Source organism: Calonectris borealis, chromosome 6 (genome assembly GCF_964195595.1).
Source record: "Calonectris borealis chromosome 6, bCalBor7.hap1.2, whole genome shotgun sequence".
Lineage (NCBI taxonomy): Eukaryota > Metazoa > Chordata > Aves > Procellariiformes > Procellariidae > Calonectris > Calonectris borealis.
In genome coordinates this window covers 1,029,534-1,052,636 of record NC_134317.1, presented here as the reverse complement: position 1 = coordinate 1,052,636, position 23,103 = coordinate 1,029,534, and the positions used below count along the sequence as shown (strand labels likewise).

General features: G+C 41.5%; 1 protein-coding gene across 4 annotated transcripts in view; it reads left to right on the top strand.

Moving 5' to 3' along the window:
• The window catches only part of GPD2 (glycerol-3-phosphate dehydrogenase 2), a 61,968-nt gene that overhangs the window by 7,556 nt on the left and 31,309 nt on the right, over nucleotides 1–23,103 (top strand). For all 4 annotated transcript variants that reach the window (XM_075152620.1, XM_075152619.1, XM_075152621.1 and 1 more), the window contains exons 2-6: nucleotides 7,181–7,288; nucleotides 16,145–16,316; nucleotides 19,565–19,689; nucleotides 20,755–20,852; nucleotides 21,860–22,023. In XM_075152620.1, the coding sequence (XP_075008721.1) occupies nucleotides 7,187–7,288; nucleotides 16,145–16,316; nucleotides 19,565–19,689; nucleotides 20,755–20,852; nucleotides 21,860–22,023 (661 nt within the window). In that variant the 5' untranslated portion in view covers nucleotides 7,181–7,186. The remainder of the gene's footprint in view (nucleotides 1–7,180; nucleotides 7,289–16,144; nucleotides 16,317–19,564; nucleotides 19,690–20,754; nucleotides 20,853–21,859; nucleotides 22,024–23,103) is intronic.

The window sequence follows — 23,103 nt, the reverse complement described above, 5'->3', positions numbered from 1 at the left end:
CAGATGGCACTTACAGCATTAAAGCACTATACACTGTTTGAGCCATTTTTAAAGATGACTCAAAATATTTGTGTTATGGAAAGATGGCTTATTTCTGACTGCATCACTTCTCATGCTGTTTGCTATTATAATTTTCATTAAAATAAAATTCAGTTTCCATCACAAGTTATTGATCTCAGCTTGGAAAAGAGTCAAGTTTTATTACCTACTTGCAAAAGATGAGGAGTTTTTAAGTGTGGGCTCCTCTCTGTGTACATAGCACTTTGTCATAACTATGTCGACTGCATTCTTTCCCCTTTCATCTTCCACGCTCTGGTTTATCCTGCTTGGTGCCGACAGTAGCCTTTAGCAGCCGTTCTGGGACAGAAGTGGAGGAAAAAACCCACAAGTATGTGTTTAGAGAGCCTTTAATTTCTCTTTGGTTGTGTGTACACTGGGGCAGTGCTTAAGCCGTCCTCCTGCCTGGAGGAGACCTTGTTGCATGCCATTTCCCACATGCAATGCAGTTCCTTTTGGAAAGAAGCCAGAGCATTTGGGCAGGGAGAAGTTGCAATATGCTCTAGTAGGGCCCCACTGAAAAGTCTGGGGCAGAGCCTCAGCGTGGCGCACAGCAGCCTGGCACGTATATATCGTGTCTGTGCGGCTGTCTGTCTGGGGCCCTGCCTACCTGCAGTACCTGCTAATGCCCCGAGCTCAATTCAGCCTAATCCAAATACATCTGCTCATACCTCGCAAATACGGGCTCACAGGTTCCTGGGATGAAATTGAGATGTTCTAGGTGTAAAAGCACCGTCTGTAGGTTTGAATGCCTGTCTAGCTTTGCGTTGGAGTGGCTTACGTTAAGCCGTATTTTCCTTTCTGTCCCTGAATAAGCTTCTCTTACCAATGATGAGCAAGATTTATGTGGCAATTTGAGCAGCTGGTCTCCTGGGAGTGTTCCTTTCTCCAGAGAATTGCATGTAATCTGGCTATCAGCTCTGAGTAGAGCTAATGACACATGTACCCGGCTGTCGGGCAAGCAGAGGGTAGCCCCTTACCGACAGCTGACAGTTGAGGCTAGAAATCCCTTCTGTATAGAGGGCACCGAGCCTGCCGGTTTCTTTATGTTATATGTTATCTTACATAATGAAAGTGGCAAAATTGTTCTCTGTGGCATATCAATGTCACTTTAGTGCGGTTAGTACAGATGTATCCGCAGTGAGACTGGTGTAAAGTCCCACTGCAGGAGTGATCCTGAACCCCGTTCCCTTCATGCCCACTGTGGTATGCACGGAACTCGCTGCTGGTGTCAGCTGAGTTGCCGTAAACAGGTTGTGTTAGTAGAAAGGCTCGTCACAGCTCTCTGCATGTTGTTATATGTGCAGTGAAAAAACTGTGCTCATTTGTGGGAGGAAGCTATGGGGCAGTCCCATCAAGTTGTAACAGTATGTGGGCAATATTTGTATTCTGAGGATATTAAACTGGGACAACAGAGGTGAGTGCCACTCGGCTGTCCAGTCTGACCCTCCTTCGAGGTTATTGCCTTTGCTGCTTTTGAAGCAGCTTCTGTACTGCTGCGGTTTCCAGCCTGGTGTATAGGTGCTCTCAGGTCTCTTTCTCCCCTCCTTATCAGTGCATGTTTGTCTATGGCTTCGTGTGAGGAAGCCGGCTCTGGGAGGCGGTGGAAGCGGACGGGCAGGCAGCGGCTGTTTCAGCTCCCCAGATCTGACGGCCCGAGGCTGAGTGTCAGCACTTTCAGGTGCCGGTGGAGCTCTGCAGACTTCTGCACGTATTGCATTGCTTGCACTGGATTCTGTAGGGTAAAATGTTTCACTGGTAGAAATTTGAAGGAGGAAAAGGTTAGTATGCCGAAAGATTATGGTAAATAGACACCATTCTGAAGATTCTGTATTTCATCCAAAATTTTCACGAAACCTATTTTGAGTTGAACTTTCATTTTATTTTGATAATCGTTTAACTTCTGAAGACTGACTGTCCTTTATTTATACATACGAAGGAATATTTATTGCATGCAGTGGGCAGTGGAGTTTTTTGGGTTCCTAATAGAGATTTTGTATAGGAAACTTAAATAAAAGCTGTTTGCTTGCCTCTATAGTATTGTGAGTATAGGGTGAGTATAGTATAGAGCTGGTGACAGATGCTTCAAACCTTTCTGGATCAAAGTAAGCATTATGGGGGCATGGGGGCTGTTTGTTTGTGAAAACAGTTCTCTTATCTGGAAGAACTAGTGTTTATTCTAATTATTGAATAAGAACCTATGGCATCCATAACAAAATGTTGCCTGTCAGCACATGTGAGTACAACAGTAGGATGGGGGGTTATGAAAGGTCTGTTAGCATGGCAGGTTGCTGACACCTGACGGGAAGTACGGAGGAAATGGCACGGGGAGCTCCTTCAGCTGAAGCAGCTGAAGGTGGAGACCTTGGGTCTGTACCTGCTATTCGCAGAGGCCTGTTGGGAGATGGAAACAGAGGAGATGTAGCTCTCTGAATGTGAAGAGCCGTGTAATATTAGTCATTATCTTATTTCTCGGCACTGGCCCAGTATATTTTTTTTATTCAGTACGTGAGCATGTTCTGTTTGAAGTTTTTTTTAACAAAAAAGTTAACAGAAGGATAGATATTTCAAACTACTGAAAAATAGCATAACACTAGCTATGTAACTCAGAAATGTGGTAAGTGTTGAGTTTATTCCTCCTGATTACTTTCATTAGTTTGTGCAGCATTGTTGTACAAACAACTTAGAAATTGCTACACAACTTCGGGGGAATTTGTGCTTTTTTTTCTTCATATATGCAATGATATTTCTAGTGTGATTCTCAAGGAAACTTTAGATTTTGGTTCATGCGGTAAAGATTTTTTAACCTATAACTAAAAAAGTAAAGGTCAGCTGAATAAAAGACATAGCTACACTATTTCTTCAGTTTTAAAAACTTGGACATTTTTTTCTTTTCCAGAAGTATTGATAAAATGCTTGTTAAAATAGCCAGTAGAACATACAGTCTGAAGATCATGATTTCCTTTTTTTAAAAACAAAAATAAATGACTTCCAAAGCTGTCTGGGGAAACTGCGTTTTTAAAGTAAACTGGTGTAGGCAATGGTCACTATGACTTTTAGTCAGTGGTTTGTTACCTTGTGCTGCTCTTTCAGTCCTACTGAATGAAAATGTAATGGTTTAACTCTGGTAGGTATGTACTTGGTCTTCAAAATGAAGGCTCGGAAAAGGCTTAAGGAGGCCAGGGGACAAGAAGCAAGGATTAGTGTTGGCCGAGCTCTCAGTTACCTTGGTTCTGCAGCCTGCCCCTCCGCAGGCTTGGTTTGACCTTGGTGGAGCGTGCCTTGTTGCGCCGTCAAAGATGCTCAGCACTTGGCTAGGAGCCTGTTGGACTGCGCTTGCCATCGAACACCAGCTGCTGAGCCATGGCTCTCAGTTGGTTTGTTCATAGTGAACTTTTGAAGAGTTTACTTGAACTGGGGTAAGTAAGGATTTGTGCTTCAGCCATCGCCCTGTCTTACTGAGCTTGGTAAAACATTGAAAGGATACACTTCCACTTGTTTTCTTGAAAGCCAGTATCTCTGCAGACACGTAAGTTGGCTTGTTTGGAAGATGCTAATTTGTTCTTTTTAAACTCCCTTGGATTCTAGAGCATATTGTGTTCCCAGAACAGGCACTTGCAAGGGTTTCATACTCTTAGTTGAAGTGACTCCTTTGCTGATGTGTAAGGTGTGTGAAACTACTTCAAGACTGCCACCAGTCTGCGATCTGAAAGATGAGTTGTTATTCTAGCAACTTGAAGAAACCTTATGGTAGAAATGTGTAGTACACAGAGTGCTTGGATGATGTGTATATATTCACCATCACCATATGCTTTGTGCGGCTATAGATGGTATATGAACTGATGTTGATTGTCTTAGTACTTTTATTTTGCAGGAGATTGAGTGTGGTGATGCCAGTGCAAGTTTTCCAGCTGCACGTTTTAATTCTTGTGCAATATTGAATTTCATATTGTGTTAGGCCTTCATGAGTATCCATAGGCATTTTCAGGTACGTAGAAGTGATACTACAAAAGGTTTGTCTTAACAGATTTAAGGTGGTGGAGTACAGTTGATGGTTAGTTTTTATTTTTTAATTGGGGGGTGGGGTGGGGATAAACCTACAGGATAGGGTCTGATTCTGAGGCACTCTGCTGCTGTGGTAGGACGTTTCTCAGATTGCTCAAATCCTGTTGCGCAAGGCTTGTGCTAGGCCGACGGGAGAAGGACTCTGCAGGTGCCAGGCCCGTGTCCCGGCGTGCTGGCTGCCCAGGAGCTGGCTGTGCTGGGCTGCTCTGGGAGTGCCCCAGCGGGTCCCCCCGCGGGCAGCCTTCCTGGCTGGGCACTCACCTTCCTCTTGCCATGGCAGCCCGCGTGCGATGCGGGTGGGCAGTGGACCACAAACCTTGCACCCCTGGGGGGCTGGAGCCGGGGAGAGGCAGCCGCAGCGCAGCACCAAGCGCGTGCTCTGCAGCAAGCGTAAGGGGAGGCGTAGGGCTGGCTGCGGCAGCGTGTCAGCCTGGCATCTGCGATAGATAGCACCCTGGCAAGGTGCACCCTTCGTGTAGCTGCGCGGTGGTAGTGCCAGTGGCTCTGGCAACAAGGTCCGAGACATCTGACTCGATGCTTGCTCCCTGTTTCCATGGAGGTGCTGTAGCTTTTGAGGCCAGGCCTCCACAATAACTTTCCTTTGAGAAACTTCCCTTGCTCTGTGGGGCTTTTTTTGTCTCTTGCCTTTCCCTTTTACTCCTCCCTGTCATGGTATAAAGGAAAGATGAAGTTGGTCTTTTTTGAGACTAAAGTATGAAGTAAATGGAAAATGTGATACTGTACATACATACCAAGAAAGGTTGTTATGGGGGGAATCTTCAAGAGCATACGTGCTGCTCTTCAGAAAAACTTGTGGCAAGCTGCAAGTCTTGGCCTTCTGTACAATAATAACTTGTGTATAGTACATACATCATCTGTACATCAGATGTTTGTGTACAATTGTGGTCTGTGGAGTCCCCCCCACTGAGTGTGCTGCAAGTAAAATGCACATGGAACGAAGTTAAGATCTATACCATCTGAATGAAGTTCTCTTGTTTGGCTTGTGTCTTAAACATGTTTGGTGTATTTTTTAAGGAAAAAAAAAACAATTATGCTAGCTGGAAGAACTAATAGGAGAAAAAAGATGAAATGTGTACAGATATGTAGTAACATACAATGTTTCATGTTTAATTGTATTTATAAGGCCAAAGAAATAACTCTTCAGCTGTAAGTAGTCTGTTGCAAATCTTGATGAGAAAGCTGTACACTGCCAAAAGTAATGGTTTATAACCCAGTCTGGTGTGTCTGGTGTAAGATGGGCAGCAGCCGCAGAGCGAGGGCTGCGATCAGCAGGCGCCGCATGCGGCCTGGCGTGTAGCAAGGCACCGTGCCGTGCCGGAGCTGTGCCGGACCAGGGCGGCGGGGCTGAGCCTCCTAGCCAGGCTCCGGGTGAGGCTACCAGGGCCTCTGCCGCTTGCCCAGCCCCGGGATGGGGGACCACCGCAGCTCCCTGCTCCTGGCCCGGGGCCACTCCCGACGCATTGTAAGTCCGCTGGTGTTCCGGCATTGGCGCGGGGCTGCACACATTGCCTGCTTCTGCTTTAAGCCTTAACGGTGCTAAATCTCTTGTATGGAGACTGCTGGGTGAAGCTGGGGCTTGGACAAAGATGTCTTCATAACCGGAGGGCTCGGAGCGCTGATGGGAGTCCTTCAAACTTGATGTATGTTGTTTCTAGTGCGATGCAAGCTGCTGTGGTCCTGGGAAGATGGATTAGGTTGTGCCTGCTTAAGATTCAGGTCAGTTCCATGCAAATTTTTTATTCAGTATCCGAACACTGGGTCTTTCAAGAATTTGCCTGACCCACATAGGGCTAGTTTTAAACCCTCTGTAGCTAGATGATGAAGTTCTGCACTTATTTCAAGCCACTTAATCTCGTCCACTGTCTCTGCTGCTGCTTGTCACTGAAGGACCTGCTTCCTGACTAGCAGTGCATCACTTCTCCCCCATTCCTGGATAGCTTTGCTGGTATACAGTGAACACTGGGATCATAATTCCTGGCTGGAAAGCAGGATGGAATGCTGTTAGGCAAATGTGGTTGTAGAAATAGTTTGGTGGGATGGGAGGGTAGCTAAAGGTGATCTTGTCAAGCAGATCAGCTGTTCTGTTGTGATAAGAATTTGGTGGCCATCTGGCTGATGACAGGGTGTTCTGGTTCTGCTTTTGCCACAGTATTGTAAGCACTTGTGTCCTAGTTTCGGCTGGGATGGAGTTAATTTTCCTCCTAGTAGCTGGTGTAGTGCTGTGTTTTGGATTTAGTATGAGAATAATGTTGTTAACACACTTATGCTTTAGTTGTCGCTAAGCAGTGCTTACAGTAAGTCAAGGACTTCTCAGCTTCCCATGCTCTGCCAGTGAGGAGGTGCACAAGAAGCTGGGAGGGAACATAGCCAGGACAGCTGACCCAAACTGGCCAAAGGGGTATTCCATACCATATGATGTCATGCTCAGTATATAAGCCAGGGGGAGTTGACTGGGGGACAGCGATCGCTGCTCGGGGGCAGGCTGGGCATTGGTTGGCGGGTGGTGAGCAGTTGCACCACTGGGTTTCATTCCTCTCTCTCTTTTTTGTTGTTTTCCTTTCATTACAATTTATTATTATTATTTTATTTCATTTCAATTATTAAACTGTTTTTATCTCAACCCACCAGTTTTCTGACTTTTGCCCTTCCAATTCTCTCCCCCATCCCACTGCAGGGGGGAGGTTGAGCAAGCGGCTCTGTGGTGCTTAGTGGCCGACTGGGGTTAAACCACAACAACTTGTCACATATACAAGTACTTAGAGTTTAAATGGGATATGGGTGTACATCTACTTGTGTGTCTAAATACTCTTTTGTTGTTCAGCTTTCACAGCAAATACCAGAGCACTCTGGCTTGCCTCTGTCTAGACTTTGTTTAGAAATTATTAATACTGCAGTGAAAATTGCTACTTAATATATTCCTACCCTAAGGTTCAACTTGTCACAACATTGTCTTTAGTTTCTGCAAACGGTCTATTCTGTGTAGCCTAGATTCTAACTGGTAAAACTGCCTATTAATTTATATCTTCTTTTCTTACAGTAAAAAATGGCATTTCAGAAGGCAGTGAAAGGAACTGCTCTCATTGGAGGAGGTGCCATAGCAACAGTTTTTGGCCTCTCTCAATTTTCTCAGTATAGAAACAAACACGTAAGTATTAATTATGATTTCTGATAAAATATGAAACTTAAAATCTGTTTGAGCGTATGTTAGGCTTATACGAATAGTTTTGTTTGGAAAGGAATGCCAAGAGCCTCTCAGCTTGATTTGGTAGGTGCTAATCTGGAGGATGGCATTAAACGATGTTTCGCTATTGTAGGTCTTTAACCAGTGGGGAAGTGAGATTCCTGTAAATCATTTTTCACGTTTAAAAAATGACCTTTGTGTACTACTAGGGATTCTACTTAGTTGCAGGAGGAGTGGGAAGTACTGATTGAAGTATAAGCACTAAGTAGAGTTTGGACAGTATTTTCAGACTTAGAAGCTTGAAGTGAAACCAGTAACACTACCTCTGAAAATCTCAGCTTCAAAACAGTCATGGTGGCAGCTCTTGTTCAGTTCAAAAAGCTGAAAACTGTTTTAGGATAGGATCTGTGCCAAAGAAATCAATGGCGAGGCCCCTGTTTCTGGTGGGCACAACCTAGACTCTGGTAAACTCGAGGCACAGTTCAGTGCTGCCTTCCAGGTGACTAAGGCACACGGACAGAATAAATTCCCTGAGCAGTGAAGGGTGACGTTGGAGACTCTCTGCTACCACTACTTTACTTTAACAGTAAGAGATGCAGTAGATTCCCGTGTCAGTTTGTGGATTGATTTTTGCTGTGGTAGACAATAGATTTCATTGGTGTAGCTGCTCCTCACAGTAGAGTCAGAGTCACCTTGCTCTTTAACTTGCTTCTCGATGCAGAAGCCAAGGAGAAATCAGTAAAAGGAACATGCGTTGTGGACTGGTTGATCCACACCTGCTCTGCCTAAAACAACTACTCTTTGTCTTAAAGCAAGTAAGTGCCCATTATTTTAATGCTGTGCTGTGCTTTAGAGTTAGAAAATAACCATGTCTGGGCTTAGTAGATGCGTATAAGGGAACATGTCTTCTGATCTTATGTTAAATGTGGGCGCTGAGGCTGATATCTCGCATTTGGCCAAAAATATTTGCAATCAGTGCAACAAGTTTATGGAACACTGATTGCAAATATTTTTATAAACTACACCAGTCAGAGCTCTGGCCTGATTTGCTTCTATCTGGATTTGGAAAAAGCTTAAGCCCAAGGAGCTACCTCCTCCTTCCTTGGAGATGGCATCAGTCTGAGCAGCTAGGTGAGCAGGTGCTCATTTACCATTTCACCTTAGAAATGTAATTGGTCAGCTCTTTATCCAGGCAAGCTGTTATCTGTGAGCTGCTTTAGTTACCACACATGTGCTATAAGTTGCCATTCAAATTGGGCAAACTGAAAATAGGAACGGAAGAAATGGATCTTAATGGTCTAGTTGAAGGTAAAACAGTGGATGATGGGAGACGGTTTTCACTTAGCTCCATGAAGGTGTGTATTATGTCTGAATAAATGATAATCTGAATCTTCTGGCTGTTTCTATGGGGGGGAGGAGGAGGAGCAGCTGAGGTATCGGTAAAGCAAATGAGATGAGTCATTTCTGGGGAACCTAGCTGGAAAGTGGATATGCCAAGATCCTTATGGCTTCAGAAAAAATGTTGCAGAAAATAAGACCTAGCATTTAAAGTGAGCTTCCCATTGGGCTGCCTGTCTTGCACCTAGCTGATAATATTGTTTGTAACTCTCTCTGGAGTCTTTATCACAGGATTTTACAATCTGGCTTCATTACTGACAGAAATGGCAGCTTCAAATTCTAGAACTGTTAAATAAGAGGAGTTGGAAGTGAAAAGTGATCTGGATAGCTTGCTTGTTGTGTATGCAGTATTCCAGAATTCAGGGAATTCCCACTTCTCTGGGAATGGATGGCCATTATGGATTTCCAGAGACAGATTAAAAACCGAAGTTTTACAGAAGGTGACCATGGTGTCAAAATGAAATAACCGCTTGTCCCCCAATTTCTAAACCTATTGCGTAGGATCAGTCTACAAAGGATCTGAAAATTTCCGACATATGTGTAAGCAAATGGATCTGTCAAGTGAACAGCACGTTGTTTTCATGTTGTACTAACTTGCACATTTCCCACGTGATGTCCCTTAAAGCAGCTGCCTTAAACACCTAATATAGGACAGCAGGTGGAACATAACTGGAGGGATTGACACAAAGGAGGACGGTCCATTTGTTGTGTTGACATATCTAAGCTGCGGGCATGTCCCCCAGCCCAAGTGTCCTCTTTTTAATAATGCCTGCCAATCAAATATATGCTAGGGCAAAGATCTTGTCTTCCTGGGCCAGGGAAGGATATTGCCCCAAGATGTGCACTAATTGGCTACACACTGTAGGAAATCTGTTGTTATTTCAAGGACAGAATTCATCACATAATAAGACAGGAATAAAATGCTCAGGTTTTTTACCCATGTTCGTATTGCCTCACTCGGTGACTGGATGTCTGTGCTGTGACTAGCATCCTGGAATTAGGGGTACCCAGTTACAGAATAAAGACCTCGGCTGGCTAATAGTCCTGAACATACAATCTAGTTGATCTATCTTTCTTTGTTTTCTGTGTTCACTCAGCTAGAGTTTGATGTTTCTGTGAAACTTGGCTGTCCCAGGTAATTCCAAGGGAGAAGCTGAAGGGTGGTGAGCTTCTGGCCCTTGAGCATGGGTGGGAGGTCATTTGGACTTGATCTTATAGGTCCTTTCCAACCTAAATGATTCTATAATTTGTTAGTCAAGCATACTAGTGAGTGGTTTGTCTACTAAAAGGGATTAGTATTGGCAATTTCTGATGTTGAAATTTAAATCATCCTTGCTAGGTTTGAGGGTCAAAGCCTGACTGTGAGGAGAATGGCACAGCTAGCACGGTTAACCTTGTCCGTGTGTAAACAGCTGTAAAGTGTTTACACCTTGGAAATAAAACACTCCATTGATTCAGATCTGTCCTGGTTTTCAAGATTTTTATCCTAACTTATTTTTCTACACACACACACATGTGTGCTGACATTTTGGAGCAGGTTTCTGCAGTAGCAATTGAGGCAATATAATCTGAGAATGTGTCTGTATGGCATATGCAGGCATACACACAGTTTAGTAAATTGCCCTTATTGTGTGTTGCTTTTTTGACAACACAGTTCCTGCTGAGCAAAGGGAGGATGGGAACATGTGCTGACATGACAGAACTGTTGTTGAATTTAACGCATAAGCTGATAGATGAATATTGCACTTCTGTGTCTTGTTTAGTAACCTGATCACTGGGATATTTACTGAATTAATAAGCTGGGTTAGCTTAATGCTATGTGCAAGGGAATAAGTAGGAATGACACTAATTCAAGCAAAACCTCCTTCAGTAAACACACAGGAGTGATTCTTTCATATTTTAATAACCATTACCCTTAAGGAAGCTGGTCAAGGTTTCTGTGCAGCCTTACTGACTTAGTCTGTTGAGGGCAAATGTGTAAGTCTGACAAGGAGGCTTTTGGTTAGATTAGAAAGAAAAACCTTTTCCCAGAGAAAAGGAGACAGTTGGGGAACTCTTCACAGCAGGTAGTGCAGAGATCTGAAGAAACTAGTCCGTCCTGAAGTGTTTTCGGACAAAGCAAAAGTGTGCGTAGACTTTACACTTTTTTCCAGTGCTACCACTGTAAATTCATTTCCATCTTAAACAATACAGAAACTCTCAAATCCATGTACATCCATTGACGACCAGTCACGAGCTCCTGAAAAGAAGAATCGCATCTGAGATGAAGTTGGAGCTATGTACATAATTGATTGATTTGGCCACAAATATTCAGATACCTGAATGGCAAAGGTGATACAGCCAGCCTTTGCTAGCTGTTTCACCAGTGCTTCTAACACTAATGGTGTCAGAGAAATGGAAATACCAATCTCTTGCTTCTTGTAGATGCTGGCTGAATTGCTTCTTTCTTGCTTTTTGTGCCTTTATTTTAGTGTATCAAGCCAAGTGGGCTAGTACTGGATATGATGTGGGTATTCTTTGATGTGCCAAGTTTGAATTGGAGACCACTGATGGTTATTGTTTATTTCCCCTCCCTGTAATCATTAAGGGAAAAAGCTTTGTTTTGGAATTGTAAGAGATTGCTGTCTTTTCCTAACTAAGCCCACCAGGCAAGCCTTCTCTCTTTTTGGTGTGTAAGTACATTGTTGGTCAGTAGGAATTGCTCATCAAGGTGAATCCAATAGAGTGTGATAATATGATAATGCATCAGGGCCTGCTTTTGGGTTTTTTAATTGCTTCCTTTTTTTTTTTTAATGAATAAGGATGATGAATTTGACTCTGCAAACTGACCTGGAGATTTACATTAGCAAATTAACAAGAATGCTTGCTTATGGATTACTAGATCACTTTATAACTTCATGATTGAATTCAAACTGCCAAACTAAATTTCTTCTTGCTAAGAGAGTAATCAAAACCATTCAAAGAACTCTTGCCTGAGAAATTGTAGATATAAACAGCAATTGCTTATTTCAGTAAACATGCTTGTTCACTGCCAAACTAATCACGTTATTGCAGATGGAATCCCTGTATGCAGCTTTTCTTCACTTTCGCATTTAATTGACAGCAAGATGAATCATATCTATATCAATTGCTAGTGCACTAATCACTTTGCTTATATTTCAGTGCTAATCTCTATGCTCTTGCTATACCAGTGGCTATCTGCTTAGGACTCTGGTCTGTGTTTTACTATAAGCCATTTGTTGTAAATAATGTGTTTAAAAACAAACCAAAAAATATAGTCAAAACCAAATGATGCTAGTAGTTCTTGAACTCTGAATTTTGTTTTTCTTGTGTTCTCTTATTTTCCTGAAGTTAAGTTGTACACTTTGAAAATAGTCACTTGTTTTGCTGAAGAAGGCATGTCTGGAAATGGAGTGCAAAACTGATTTTGAGATGGGGATTTTCACTTTTTTAAAGCTTAAGAAAGTTATGTAGCTGAACTTGATCAACCAAACCACATGCAAGACTAAGCCACGGGTGGTTTTGGTCTTCACAATTTCCTTCTTGTCACTGTTGTCTCCAAGTCACAGGGTGATAGTTAGGGAAGCTAGGAAATTGGCATCAGCTGTCTGTATGCTCTGTAATGATACAGCACTAAAAAGCATGCTTAATGCAACAGCTTACCAAGAAAAAACCAGAGACGGTGTAGGAAGCCAGGCAGTAACACTTGCTACGCAACCCAGAAAGCTGCAGCATGTCGCAGTTTTCAGGTATTCAAGGGGAAAAACTTTTCATGCGCTGCTTTCCCGTCCCCTTTCGGGAGGGGAAACTGTGCAGAGCTGCTGCCGGAGGCGGTCAGAGGGGTCACAGCAAAGCTCTGCAGAAGCACGGGGCAGGAGGGATGTCTTTACAGCCGCGGAGGAAGGAGTGAAGACAGGAACAGCTGGATCCTCTCAGTGTCCCCCTCCTTGTGCCCGTCGTTCCCTGGAAAAACGCATTCTGGAACTGCATCGGCATACTGTACTTTAGGGATATAAAAGTTTCTGCCATACTTTAGGCGTATAAAAGTTTTAGCACTGCTAGAGACGAGTAGGCTGGGGAGAGAGCAGGGCAAGAGGCAAAAGCAGGTGGGAACACACAGAATTCATTGGTCAGAAGAATAATGTGGAAGCTGAATTTCTCTGAAGAGCCAGAACTTTGTACCTCATCTGGTGATCTTTGCCAGCTGCCACGTGTTAGTGTGTAAACGCGTGAGAGCAAGGGGAGACTGTAATTGGGAGGCTCATCAAGATTCATCTCTCTGCATCACTTTGACTCAGCCTCTCTGCTGTCTGTGTGTGTCTCGTAACTCCTTGAACTCCTGGGGCTGGCAGCACCTATGTCTCTATTTGAGGGTTGCAGTGGGTTTAAACAAGCTTCTAATTAGGAGACCTTTCATTACTGTGCATTTGTAGTTGGTGACTAAGCCTGGGCCACAGTTGGTTGAGTGCTCAATGTGGCTACTCATGTGCCTGGAGGTGAGCCCATGCCCAAGGACCTTGCTGGGGCTGGCTGGGCTGGAGGTGACCCCAGTGGAAACCACAAGCACCGTGCTTGGGAAAAATCAGTGGTAATGCTATAGCTTGAGTCATAATTTGCCAAATTTTGGTTGTTTTAAATCTTAATTTTCACTTTTATTTCTGTGAAGATATAAATCCGTAATATAAAGTGAAGCACACTTTGTCTAGTCCAGCTTTCCTCATTGATTGAATTGTAACACACATACAATGAAAGTGGTTGCTGCTATCCTAAGTAATTTGCATGAGCTACTTGCATTATAGTCAATAAAATCCACAATTACAGGATGAACTTGATCATTAATTATCTTTTGAATATGCACTTCCTTTAGACATGGCTACTAGTTATTAGATTTTATTTTCAGTTGTATAGTAGTGATAGGAACACTGAGAAATAATGCATTTCAATCATAATACTGCTGAAGAATGAGCAAATAACTTTGAACAAAAATATTTAGGATTATGCACCATATAATCTGAGTTCAGGCTTCTTGTGCGTGGTAGGATCGGCTGTTAATTTACAGCAAGAATCGCTTTTACCTTTAACTCACAAGGTCTGCTTACAGAGCTCTATGACAACCAGAGAATTGCTTGCTAAAGAGGAACTATGCGTTTGGCTAGCTGCTCACGGAGACCCGGTCAGCTGCGTGTGTGAACAGATGGTGGCAAGCGACCGAGTTACCTTTTGTCAGTCAAGCTATTTTAATACGGCAGGTGTATATTCCCTCCCCATTGCAAATGCCAGGGAAAGTGGCTGGAGTTCCTAAAAACTGGAGGTGGCTTGTACTAGCGGAGAGCTTTTCGCAACCGCAGTGATCTAGGAGCATGTATCCGGGAAACCCAACATGTGGGCTGAGTCACAATAAAACACCGAGGCAGGGTGAATGGTGCTGGTGCTGGTGTCTTTGCAGCGTGGGACTGGGCTTTGGAGCTAGTTCTGTAATTCACTGTTAACAGTGCAATAAGCAATAAAGTTATTTCTATAACTGAACAACTTGTCTAGTTCAGATTATTCAAGGAATGTTTGGAAATAAAAACTTAAATGCGAGAGCTTCCTTGCACATTTTAAGCAGTGGATGGAAAGCGAGTAGACAAATTGTTTTAAATGATAGTAAGAAAGTAGTATTTTGTGTTTTGTCACTTGAATTTGTGTTAGTTTACTTGTTCCTGTTTAGGAGATCTGGACACAAGCTATTTTACATCAGTTAAGTCTGCCGTTTGGACTAAAGACTGGATCAATCTCAGACCCTAGACTACAGGGTTTAAACAGGTTTTTCTCGTGTTGAAAGTGTTTATAATTTTCAGGAAACTCTGAAAATGTTAATTCTTGATTTCCTGTTTGTTTATTTTGATCCGTTCTGAATCTGCCAATTAGTTCTTCTGTCCTGGTCTGGGTAGTGTAGGCGTTTATTTGTTTTCATATATGTATTTGAAATCAGTAGTGGTTAAAACAGTTCCTTTGGAAGTGCTGGGTACTAACAAAAGCACTCCTCTTAACCAAACAAAATTCAGAGCACCAAAATCTGGTTATTTCTGAAAGAGCTGGCTCAAGCGATGTTCTCAAGGTCACAGCGGGGCTGCTGCCAAGCTGGGATGTGCCAGTGGCTTGGTGGCCAGTACCTCGACTACCCTTCTTATATTGTAAATGCAGGTGCTTTGCCAGGTACGCTTAGGTACAAGTGATTGTTGTGGAGAACATGGGTCCTTCGAGTCTTAAAAAAATAGTGGTGAGAGAAACTCACTGTCTAGTTTTGTGCAGGACGAGGGACAATGGTGGATGAGGAGAACTTGGGAGGAAAAGAGCTGGAACAAAAAGCAAAGCTGGAGCTGAAAGCAAAGAGAAAGCAAGCATGACTTTTGTGGTCTTGCACCCTATTTAACTGTCTGAATAACTATGATATCTGCCTACAGCTCATTGTATGTGAAATTAGAGTGATGAATATGAACCCACAGTGATGGCTCTCATAATGTTGTTATTATGAAGTATGTGACCAGTAATAGGGTTTGGGGATTCCTGTGACTGTAAAGGTTTTCAGAATTCAGTTTAAATTAATGTTAACTGAAGAGAGCCTTCAGAAACTGGTTAAAACCTTAAAATTTAAACCATGGTCCATATTAGTTGACTGAGCAAGCATGTCAGCCTTTCTCGCCACGGTCACTAAATGGAGAGCAGCAATGGCTCGTGGAATATCAGGCAGAGTACTAGAGAGATTCTCAAAGCCATTCCAATAAAATCTGAACTTGTCTGGAAACTGCCACATCATTAAGTTTTGTCACTGTAAAGAAAAGTTGTATTTTAGCATGCTGGAAGATATAAATTGCTTTCCTTATAAGATTTTTAAAAAAGGATATGGAAATAGTGTTTCTTTAGTGTTTTAGTATACTATACTTGACAGCAAACCATATCATCTCATGATCTTGATCAAATTTGAGCTTAAATTCATGCCACTGTACAAGTAATCCATTTTAAAATATAAAATGTACATTCATCTTTAAGTCCTTTGGTTTGATGGATTCTTTTGGTAGAGCGTTGAGAGCCTAACCATGTGTCTGTTTATTAAAATACTTCCCAAGCATCCTGTAACATTTGACATAGCAGAAGACTATTCCTAAAAATAATTAATGTAGGTAGTATCGCTCGAGTATGGCATTATATTGAAGTAGGCAAGATGAAATAAATGTGTGCTAACCCTTTATGGTTTTAATACTGTTTGTGGCTCCGTAAGGTTTTAATACAATATTATTATTAAATATAGGTAAAGTGACTGGGAATATTTGAGTTTACCTTTATAGAAAATGCTGTGATTTGGTTGTGTGTGTATGTGTACACGTGTGTGTGTGTACACAATAAATACAGATCCTTATGTGTTGTTTTTAATCTTTGTAGGGTACCTTTGTGCGTGTTCAAGCTGCAGAAGCTGTGACTGTTCCAATAAAGAACCATTTCCCCACAAGAGAACAACAAATTTTGGCACTGCAAACCACAAGTGAATTTGATGTCCTTGTTATAGGTGGAGGAGCAACAGGATGTGGCTGTGCTTTAGATGCAGTCACTAGAGGTAAGGCTTGAAAATTTAATTTCATTCTTATTCTTCAATTACATGTTTTATAATAAATTTGTCAGATTGGCTTTCCAAAAGTACTTGAAGATAGAGAAAGTGTACTCTGAATGCCTGGTTATAAAACTTCCTTCTGTTCCCAGAAGCTAAAATGGACTTGAAGAAAAAATGTCATTGCATCTTGTTGTTTCAGCAGAGTCTTTCTTGTCTAGGTGCTTGTTGTTTTAACATAAACCTTTTTGCTAGATCCTCTTGGATGGACTTCTCATTCTCTGTTGCTCCTTGTTTGTGCAGGAGAATGTCTGCAGCAAAGAGAAGACAAGACTTGCACAGCAGTTTTAGCAACTGTTTTGAAAGGGCCAAGCATGAATTCTAGACGAGGCACAGTGGCTCTCCAGCTCATATTTCTTATAACACGAGATATCTGCAACTTCTGCTAATGCATTGTAGCTGCTTAGTATATTGCAGGTTTGAAGTCTCTTTGGATTTTCAATGAAAGGTACTAGCACCATTAGTCTGAAGGTACATACAGTAGATCTGTGCTCCAATTTACCCTATTTTGGGGGATTAGCTGTGTAACTGGTTTAAGAAGCTACTAAAGCATCAGAATTGATGTTAGCTTTATGCATAGCCTTAACTTAGGGAAAGCTCATGGTAAAATGAGTTTAAGCCAATGCTTTTTTCATGACTTCTGCAGGAGGATGAGAATGTGTGTGGTGACAGTCAGTTGTTGCCCAGTAGATGTGCAGATGTTGCCCAATAGCTTGTGCAGTTGGTCAGACATGTGAAAAACTCTATTCAGAGGGTGAAAAAGCAGGATGCTAATGCCCACTCTGTCTGTGTCATCCACCTCACACAGTAACTTTGAAGTTGGCCAGCAGGTTCTAATCAAATTTGACAGTTCTCAGGGAGTAAGTCATTTTACAAGTTCAATGAAAATAGATCTTCAGATACAAAGATGAGAATGCATGGGTACTGTTTCTGCGGGAGAGGCTGTAGCATCAACTCCTGTTCTATTAAAATGCTATATTCCCCTAGAATATCATATTTTTATCCAGAAAGCTATGTAAAAGATTTGTGAGAAAAGCTTGTCTTGGAATCTGTTCTCTCAGTTGTTGTTTTCAGTACAATTGACCAATGAGAGAAAGAACCAACATTCCTTAGTTTCTGTGTTTGTAGACCTTTTTTCTGGTTTTGGAACTAAAATGGAAAAAACCACAGTGTAAACATAAAGTTCTTCAGGTTCCTTAACCTGTAGATATACCTCAGAAATAAGAGGCAAAACCTGACTCCAGGAGTGTTTGTAGCTTGATTTGAAAAATACTTGTCCAGAAGGTGTGATAATTTTGAAATAGATAAAGCAGTAGGGTCTGCACCATTGGTAGATACATACAAACTCAAATCTGGTTATTAATTTTTCTCATGTATTACTAAAGATAACTTGGGATCTCTTCACTTCTGCCTCTGCTATATTGTGGTAGAAAATGCAGTTGTAAAGCATACAGAAATTATTATAGGTAATCTGTGTTTATCTTTTTACTAGGTATTCTGATTATATCAGTAGATTTCTGAAGTGTGAAATATTCCTAGGCATTTGGTTAATGAGTTGTGTATTGTTGCTGTTCATTCATGGAACTTGCTCTTTTATTATGTTTGCTTCGCTTAACAACAAATTTTGCTTTTCATGTGTTTGATATATCTTCGCCAAATTATTTCTGATTGTATCCATTAATCTTCAGTCACATTTGACAAAAATAAATTACTCTGATCTTTGGAAGTTACCAGTAATAATTAGATTTTTTTTTAAGAACATAGAAGTTTTGGGAGACCAATAGATGTTAAAATGTATGTTCACCAACCAACAACATAAAGCCCCCCTTAAAGAGGGTGAAGCAAAGACCCAAGGGATAACTTCTAATGCAGATGATGCTCTTCTCCTTGGGTGTGCATCATGATGTTGTTGCTGTTGGTTTTGGTAGCAATGTCACTGAATTTAATTCACTTTTTGCCTTGCCTGCCTAACTTTCAAATTCTGCCAGTGATGCAGGGGGTCTGTTATGCTAACTTCTGTAACACGGATTGTCCTTCCACACATGTTTTGTAAGTGAAAGATTGCCATGTACTTGTCCTATGGTGCTTATCTTGGTTGACTTTACTTACGCTGGATGTTGGAAGTCAGTGGTCGTTGTCTTGTAGGTACGTGCCAAAGGATGTGGCCAGGCTGTTGCCTGTATCTTATCATTAAAAGGCATCTGTTAATCACCTGTTTCCTTCAACTCTTCCTTTCACCTGACTTTATCACGTAACCCGATGTTAGTCTCATTCACAAAGAAGATGCCAGCACTTCCCTTGTACAAGGGACATAGTGTAGACAGCATTGGGATGTATGGTTTCATAGTGACTTCAGTGTGAAGCAGTGTGCCTTTGCCCATGGAGAGCTTTTTCCTGGCCTTCAGGGTAACTGGGAACACAACTTGTGCAATAAACATGCCAGCCTTGTTCCAAGTGTTTGTTAGAATAAGCATTATAATGTTCAGTTATAAAGCACTTTGTGTTCTGGATTTGGGTGACCATCTGTGAGCCGTGTGGTTATCCCTTCCTTGTGCTGGTCAAACTGTCAGCGCCTGCCAGTGTCAGGGAACATACGTGTATGTTTTTGAGTAAATGTTTTTCTGAAATACTTAGTAATATCTCATAACTAATGTTTTCTGTATGTGTGCGTCGTATTCTGTGGTGAGCCCTCTTGAGTGGTGAGCATGCCCAGGAGGGCAGAGCCCAGCAGGCTCTCCTCTGGCTTTGGGCACCTCTTACGCAGACTGTAAGTCAGCATACAAAGATGCCAGTTGTCTGCCTCTCTGGTATGCTGTTTAAATTGTTAGTGTGATAGGTTTAGAGCTCTCTGCTGCAAGGAGTTAAAAGTATTCATGAAAATATTCTGTTCCTGCCATGAATACGAACTATAATTTGCTTGAGGGAGCATGGCCCCTATAATGTACTGTAATGCCTTTCTATTGTGAAATATCCAGGTTTTAATGTGCTTCTGTTTAAGTTCTGTTTTGACTTTTCCCTTAGGAAAGAGGCTAAAATTTTTCATTACAATATAGACAGTGCACTACACTTTGAATACAAATTTATCCATGTACAGAGTAATTTTTCTTGTGATTGTCTCTACCCTAGAGAAGTGTCTTTAATGAATTACATACAAATTGTGTAATTTAAGAAGTTAATTTGGTTTTCTGGTAACACAGGACTAAAAACAGCCCTTCTAGAAAGAGATGATTTCTCATCAGGGACCAGCAGCAGGAGTACTAAATTGATCCATGGTGGAGTGAGATATCTTCAGAAGGCCATCATGAAGTTGGATTTTGAGCAGGTAATTGTTTATGCTGGTTGTTAAGCAAAAATTGCTAGTAGACACTTCCCCATCCCAATTATATCCAAGACTTCTTTTTATTTTTTCAATGCTTGACTGTTATATTCCACAGCCACTGTACATAGGAAGTGTCTTCTCCAGTTGAGCTTTCCGGACTAAGGAGATCAGTGCTGCTGCCTTTTGCTAAATTCTTTTACAAGCAATCTAATTGCCATACCTTGTAGACTGTGTATATTTTGGGGAAGAAAGGCAGAGACAGGGCTGACTTCAGGATAAAAAGAGCTTCCTACCTGTCATGATCAGAATTTGGGGGAGTGAATGGTTGTCCTGTTTATTCTGGAATGGGGAAAGAAAATAAGGTAAATGAGTGATTTATTTTGGTAAATGAGTGATTTATTTTGGAATGGGGAAAGAAAATATACTAAATGAGTGATTATATATAAATGCTTTTATGTATTCTTGTGTGGATGGAAGTGTGATATTCTTGTTTTGAGAAATTGGTTTGTCTTCCCATTGAAACCTCTCTAACTTAAAGTATGTTTTAATGGTTATAATACTGCTACAGAAACAGTGACTTCTCAGGGAAAAATATATAAAACATGCAGTTATCCAGCTATAGAAACCAACCTTCTTTTCTGCCAAAAAACAACTTCATGTTGATTAATATTGATTGATTTGGAGAAAAACGCTTCTGCATTTGCAACTCGGAGTTAGTATGGGATTTAATTGTGGGAATCGGCACAGAAGCTATACCTGGGATGAGTTCTAACCCTCCTTAAGTGCCTCCTGCCCATAGTTAGGAGTAACACGGCTTATTGCACTTTACATTCAGATGAAAAATTATTCAACTGACCTGCCAAGACACCAAAATGAAACTAGTGAAACTTAATTTTCTTGGGAAACATTTTCCTTAACTTTTGAATTTTTCAGCAAATCTCAGTGTGTCTTTGAAAGAACAGTAAAAATGATGCGAGGTATTTACTTTGATAAACAGTTTCTTATTAAATGTTGCACGTGAAGACAAAATTGAGTAATGTGGGACTCATGTACACTTCTATTCTTCAGTACAAGATGGTGAAAGAAGCACTTGAGGAGCGTGCAAATCTGCTTGAAATTGCTCCTCACCTGTCAGCTCCTTTGCCGATAATGCTACCTGTTTACAAGTAAGCTCTGCTACAGTCTCTCTCCTTTACCACTGCTTTTGACAAGCAAGCGATTTCCCTGGAGAAGTTTCCAGGTGCCTCTTTCCAAGCATGTCTTTAAACCTGTCACAAGCTTTGTCCTCCAGGAGGTGAGATGTTGCCGTATGGTAGAAGCATGAAATTCTCTTACGGCACCGAGCAGCTATCACTGCTATCTCGGACTTCAGCTGTTCAGTGCATTTCTACCACCCCAATGGGGGCGAGGAGGGGAGTCTGCAACTGGAATGAACTCTCATTCCCAGGATGTTATTTGCTATTCTTTCCAGTACATCCTTGTCTTCAGCGTGTGCTATCATAGTGTTCTTGGCAATGTGCTGTTTAGTCCATACAACCACCAGTGTTCAGTGCACTTGGACTTCCAAGTCCTTCCACAGGACATAACATTGAGAGAACAGTTTGCTTCTCATATCAGAAAGAGACTTTAAGTGATTTGGGCTAGGTTTTTAGATCTGTAAGAACAGTTATTCACTATAACAGGCTACTTAGAGCAGTGAGTTTTTGCTGAATGATGTTAACGTATGGCTTTATTCCTGTCTTAGTAAAAGGGGCTTGTAACAGCTGGAGCTCATCTAGGTCAGGGGTCAGCTGCATTTATTTGGTCCTGTTTGTGCAGGAGACAAGATGTGCATTTGAGGAACCCTTTCAGCTTGCACGTACAGCCTGCTTCTTCCCTCAACACACAGCTTTAATATCTTACCTTACACTGAAGTAAAAGCCAGTTTGTGATCCTAATTCTAGAATAAATAAAGCCTTGAATCTGCTTGACTAACTGCAGTGAGTAGATCAGTTGAAAACAGTAGTGAACAATACATAAGTTCTAGCGTATTTACATTATATTGTGATACTGTGAATTTATATGATGGTACATGGTATTACTTAACATGTTCTATATTACAATAACAGTGTGTGCATGCACTTTTAAATTTTTCATATTTCACTTCATGGGGATTTTTTTTTTTTCCCTGCAGATGGTGGCAGTTGCCATACTACTGGTTTGGAATAAAACTATATGACCTCGTGGCCGGAAGTCAATGTCTGAAAAGTAGTTACGTTCTTAGCAAGTCAAGAGCCTTGGAGCTCTTTCCAATGCTACGCAAAGATGAGCTTGTTGGAGCTATCGTCTACTATGACGGTATGTTGCCTTTCCGTGCTTTCATTATTACATGTGCTGTGTTTTGGGGATGGGGAACACAAGTATACAACTGTAGATCATGTACATTGACTTTCTAAAGGGAAGAACAGCAGCTTAAAGGATTCAACTTGCATCTTAAGCATTAATTTGGTAGGTAAATTATGTCTTTCACGACAGTAACTTACAGGATATAGGAGGGAATAAATTCATTTTCTTGGCTAGTAGGTATAGTGATATGTGAAAACATTCTAGTATTTTGATGATTCCCTACAACTTTAGCTGTGCCTGATTTTGCTATGCACTTCTCAGACTAAACACTTCTTCTGAGGCATCATAAGTCAGGAAAGAGTGATCGTTCTGGTAATGTTAAATGGCTTGCTGTAGCACTTCCACTGTGCAAATAACTTCAAATCTATCTAGATGACCTGGCTGCTGGTTGTGGTTCTTGCACTGGGTTGGATGAGGCCTGGATGAGTTACTTTTTGTGTCACCAGTAAAACTGGTTGCTCTGCAAAGACAGTGTTCATTGTCGTTATAATCAAATACTAGAGATTGCTATACGACATGAATGGCTTCTGTTAAAACCCCTTTAAATAAAGGGTTATAAATTCATGAGAGGAAAAATGCCTCCCGGTTGTGTTATTTAATCTATTGTATCATCTAGTTTTAGGTATATTTGTGTATAACACTTACAAAAATCAGTGTCTGAGTGGGAGAAAATAAAGATGCTTTCTGCAGGTCTTCTGATGGTCATTCAAAATAGAATGATGATTTAATAGAACTCGCTGCAGTCATCTGGAAATAGCAATTTTCACGTTCAAAAGTGTTCATGTGTATTCACGTTTGGAAGGAGCATCGTTCTTCTTTGTAATGTAAGAATGGATAAGCCTTTTTGTGAAATAAGCCTAGTAATAAGTCCCTAGCATAGCTGTGTAGCAACAGGTGCCACAGTCGATCTTCTAAGAATTTCTTAACTCTGTCTCTGTCCCTTCAGTCTCTACAGATGCACAAGGCAATCTGAAACAAAACTGGTAAAAGTTTAGTTGGCTTACTTGAGAAATGTCTACCTAGAAACTTTGC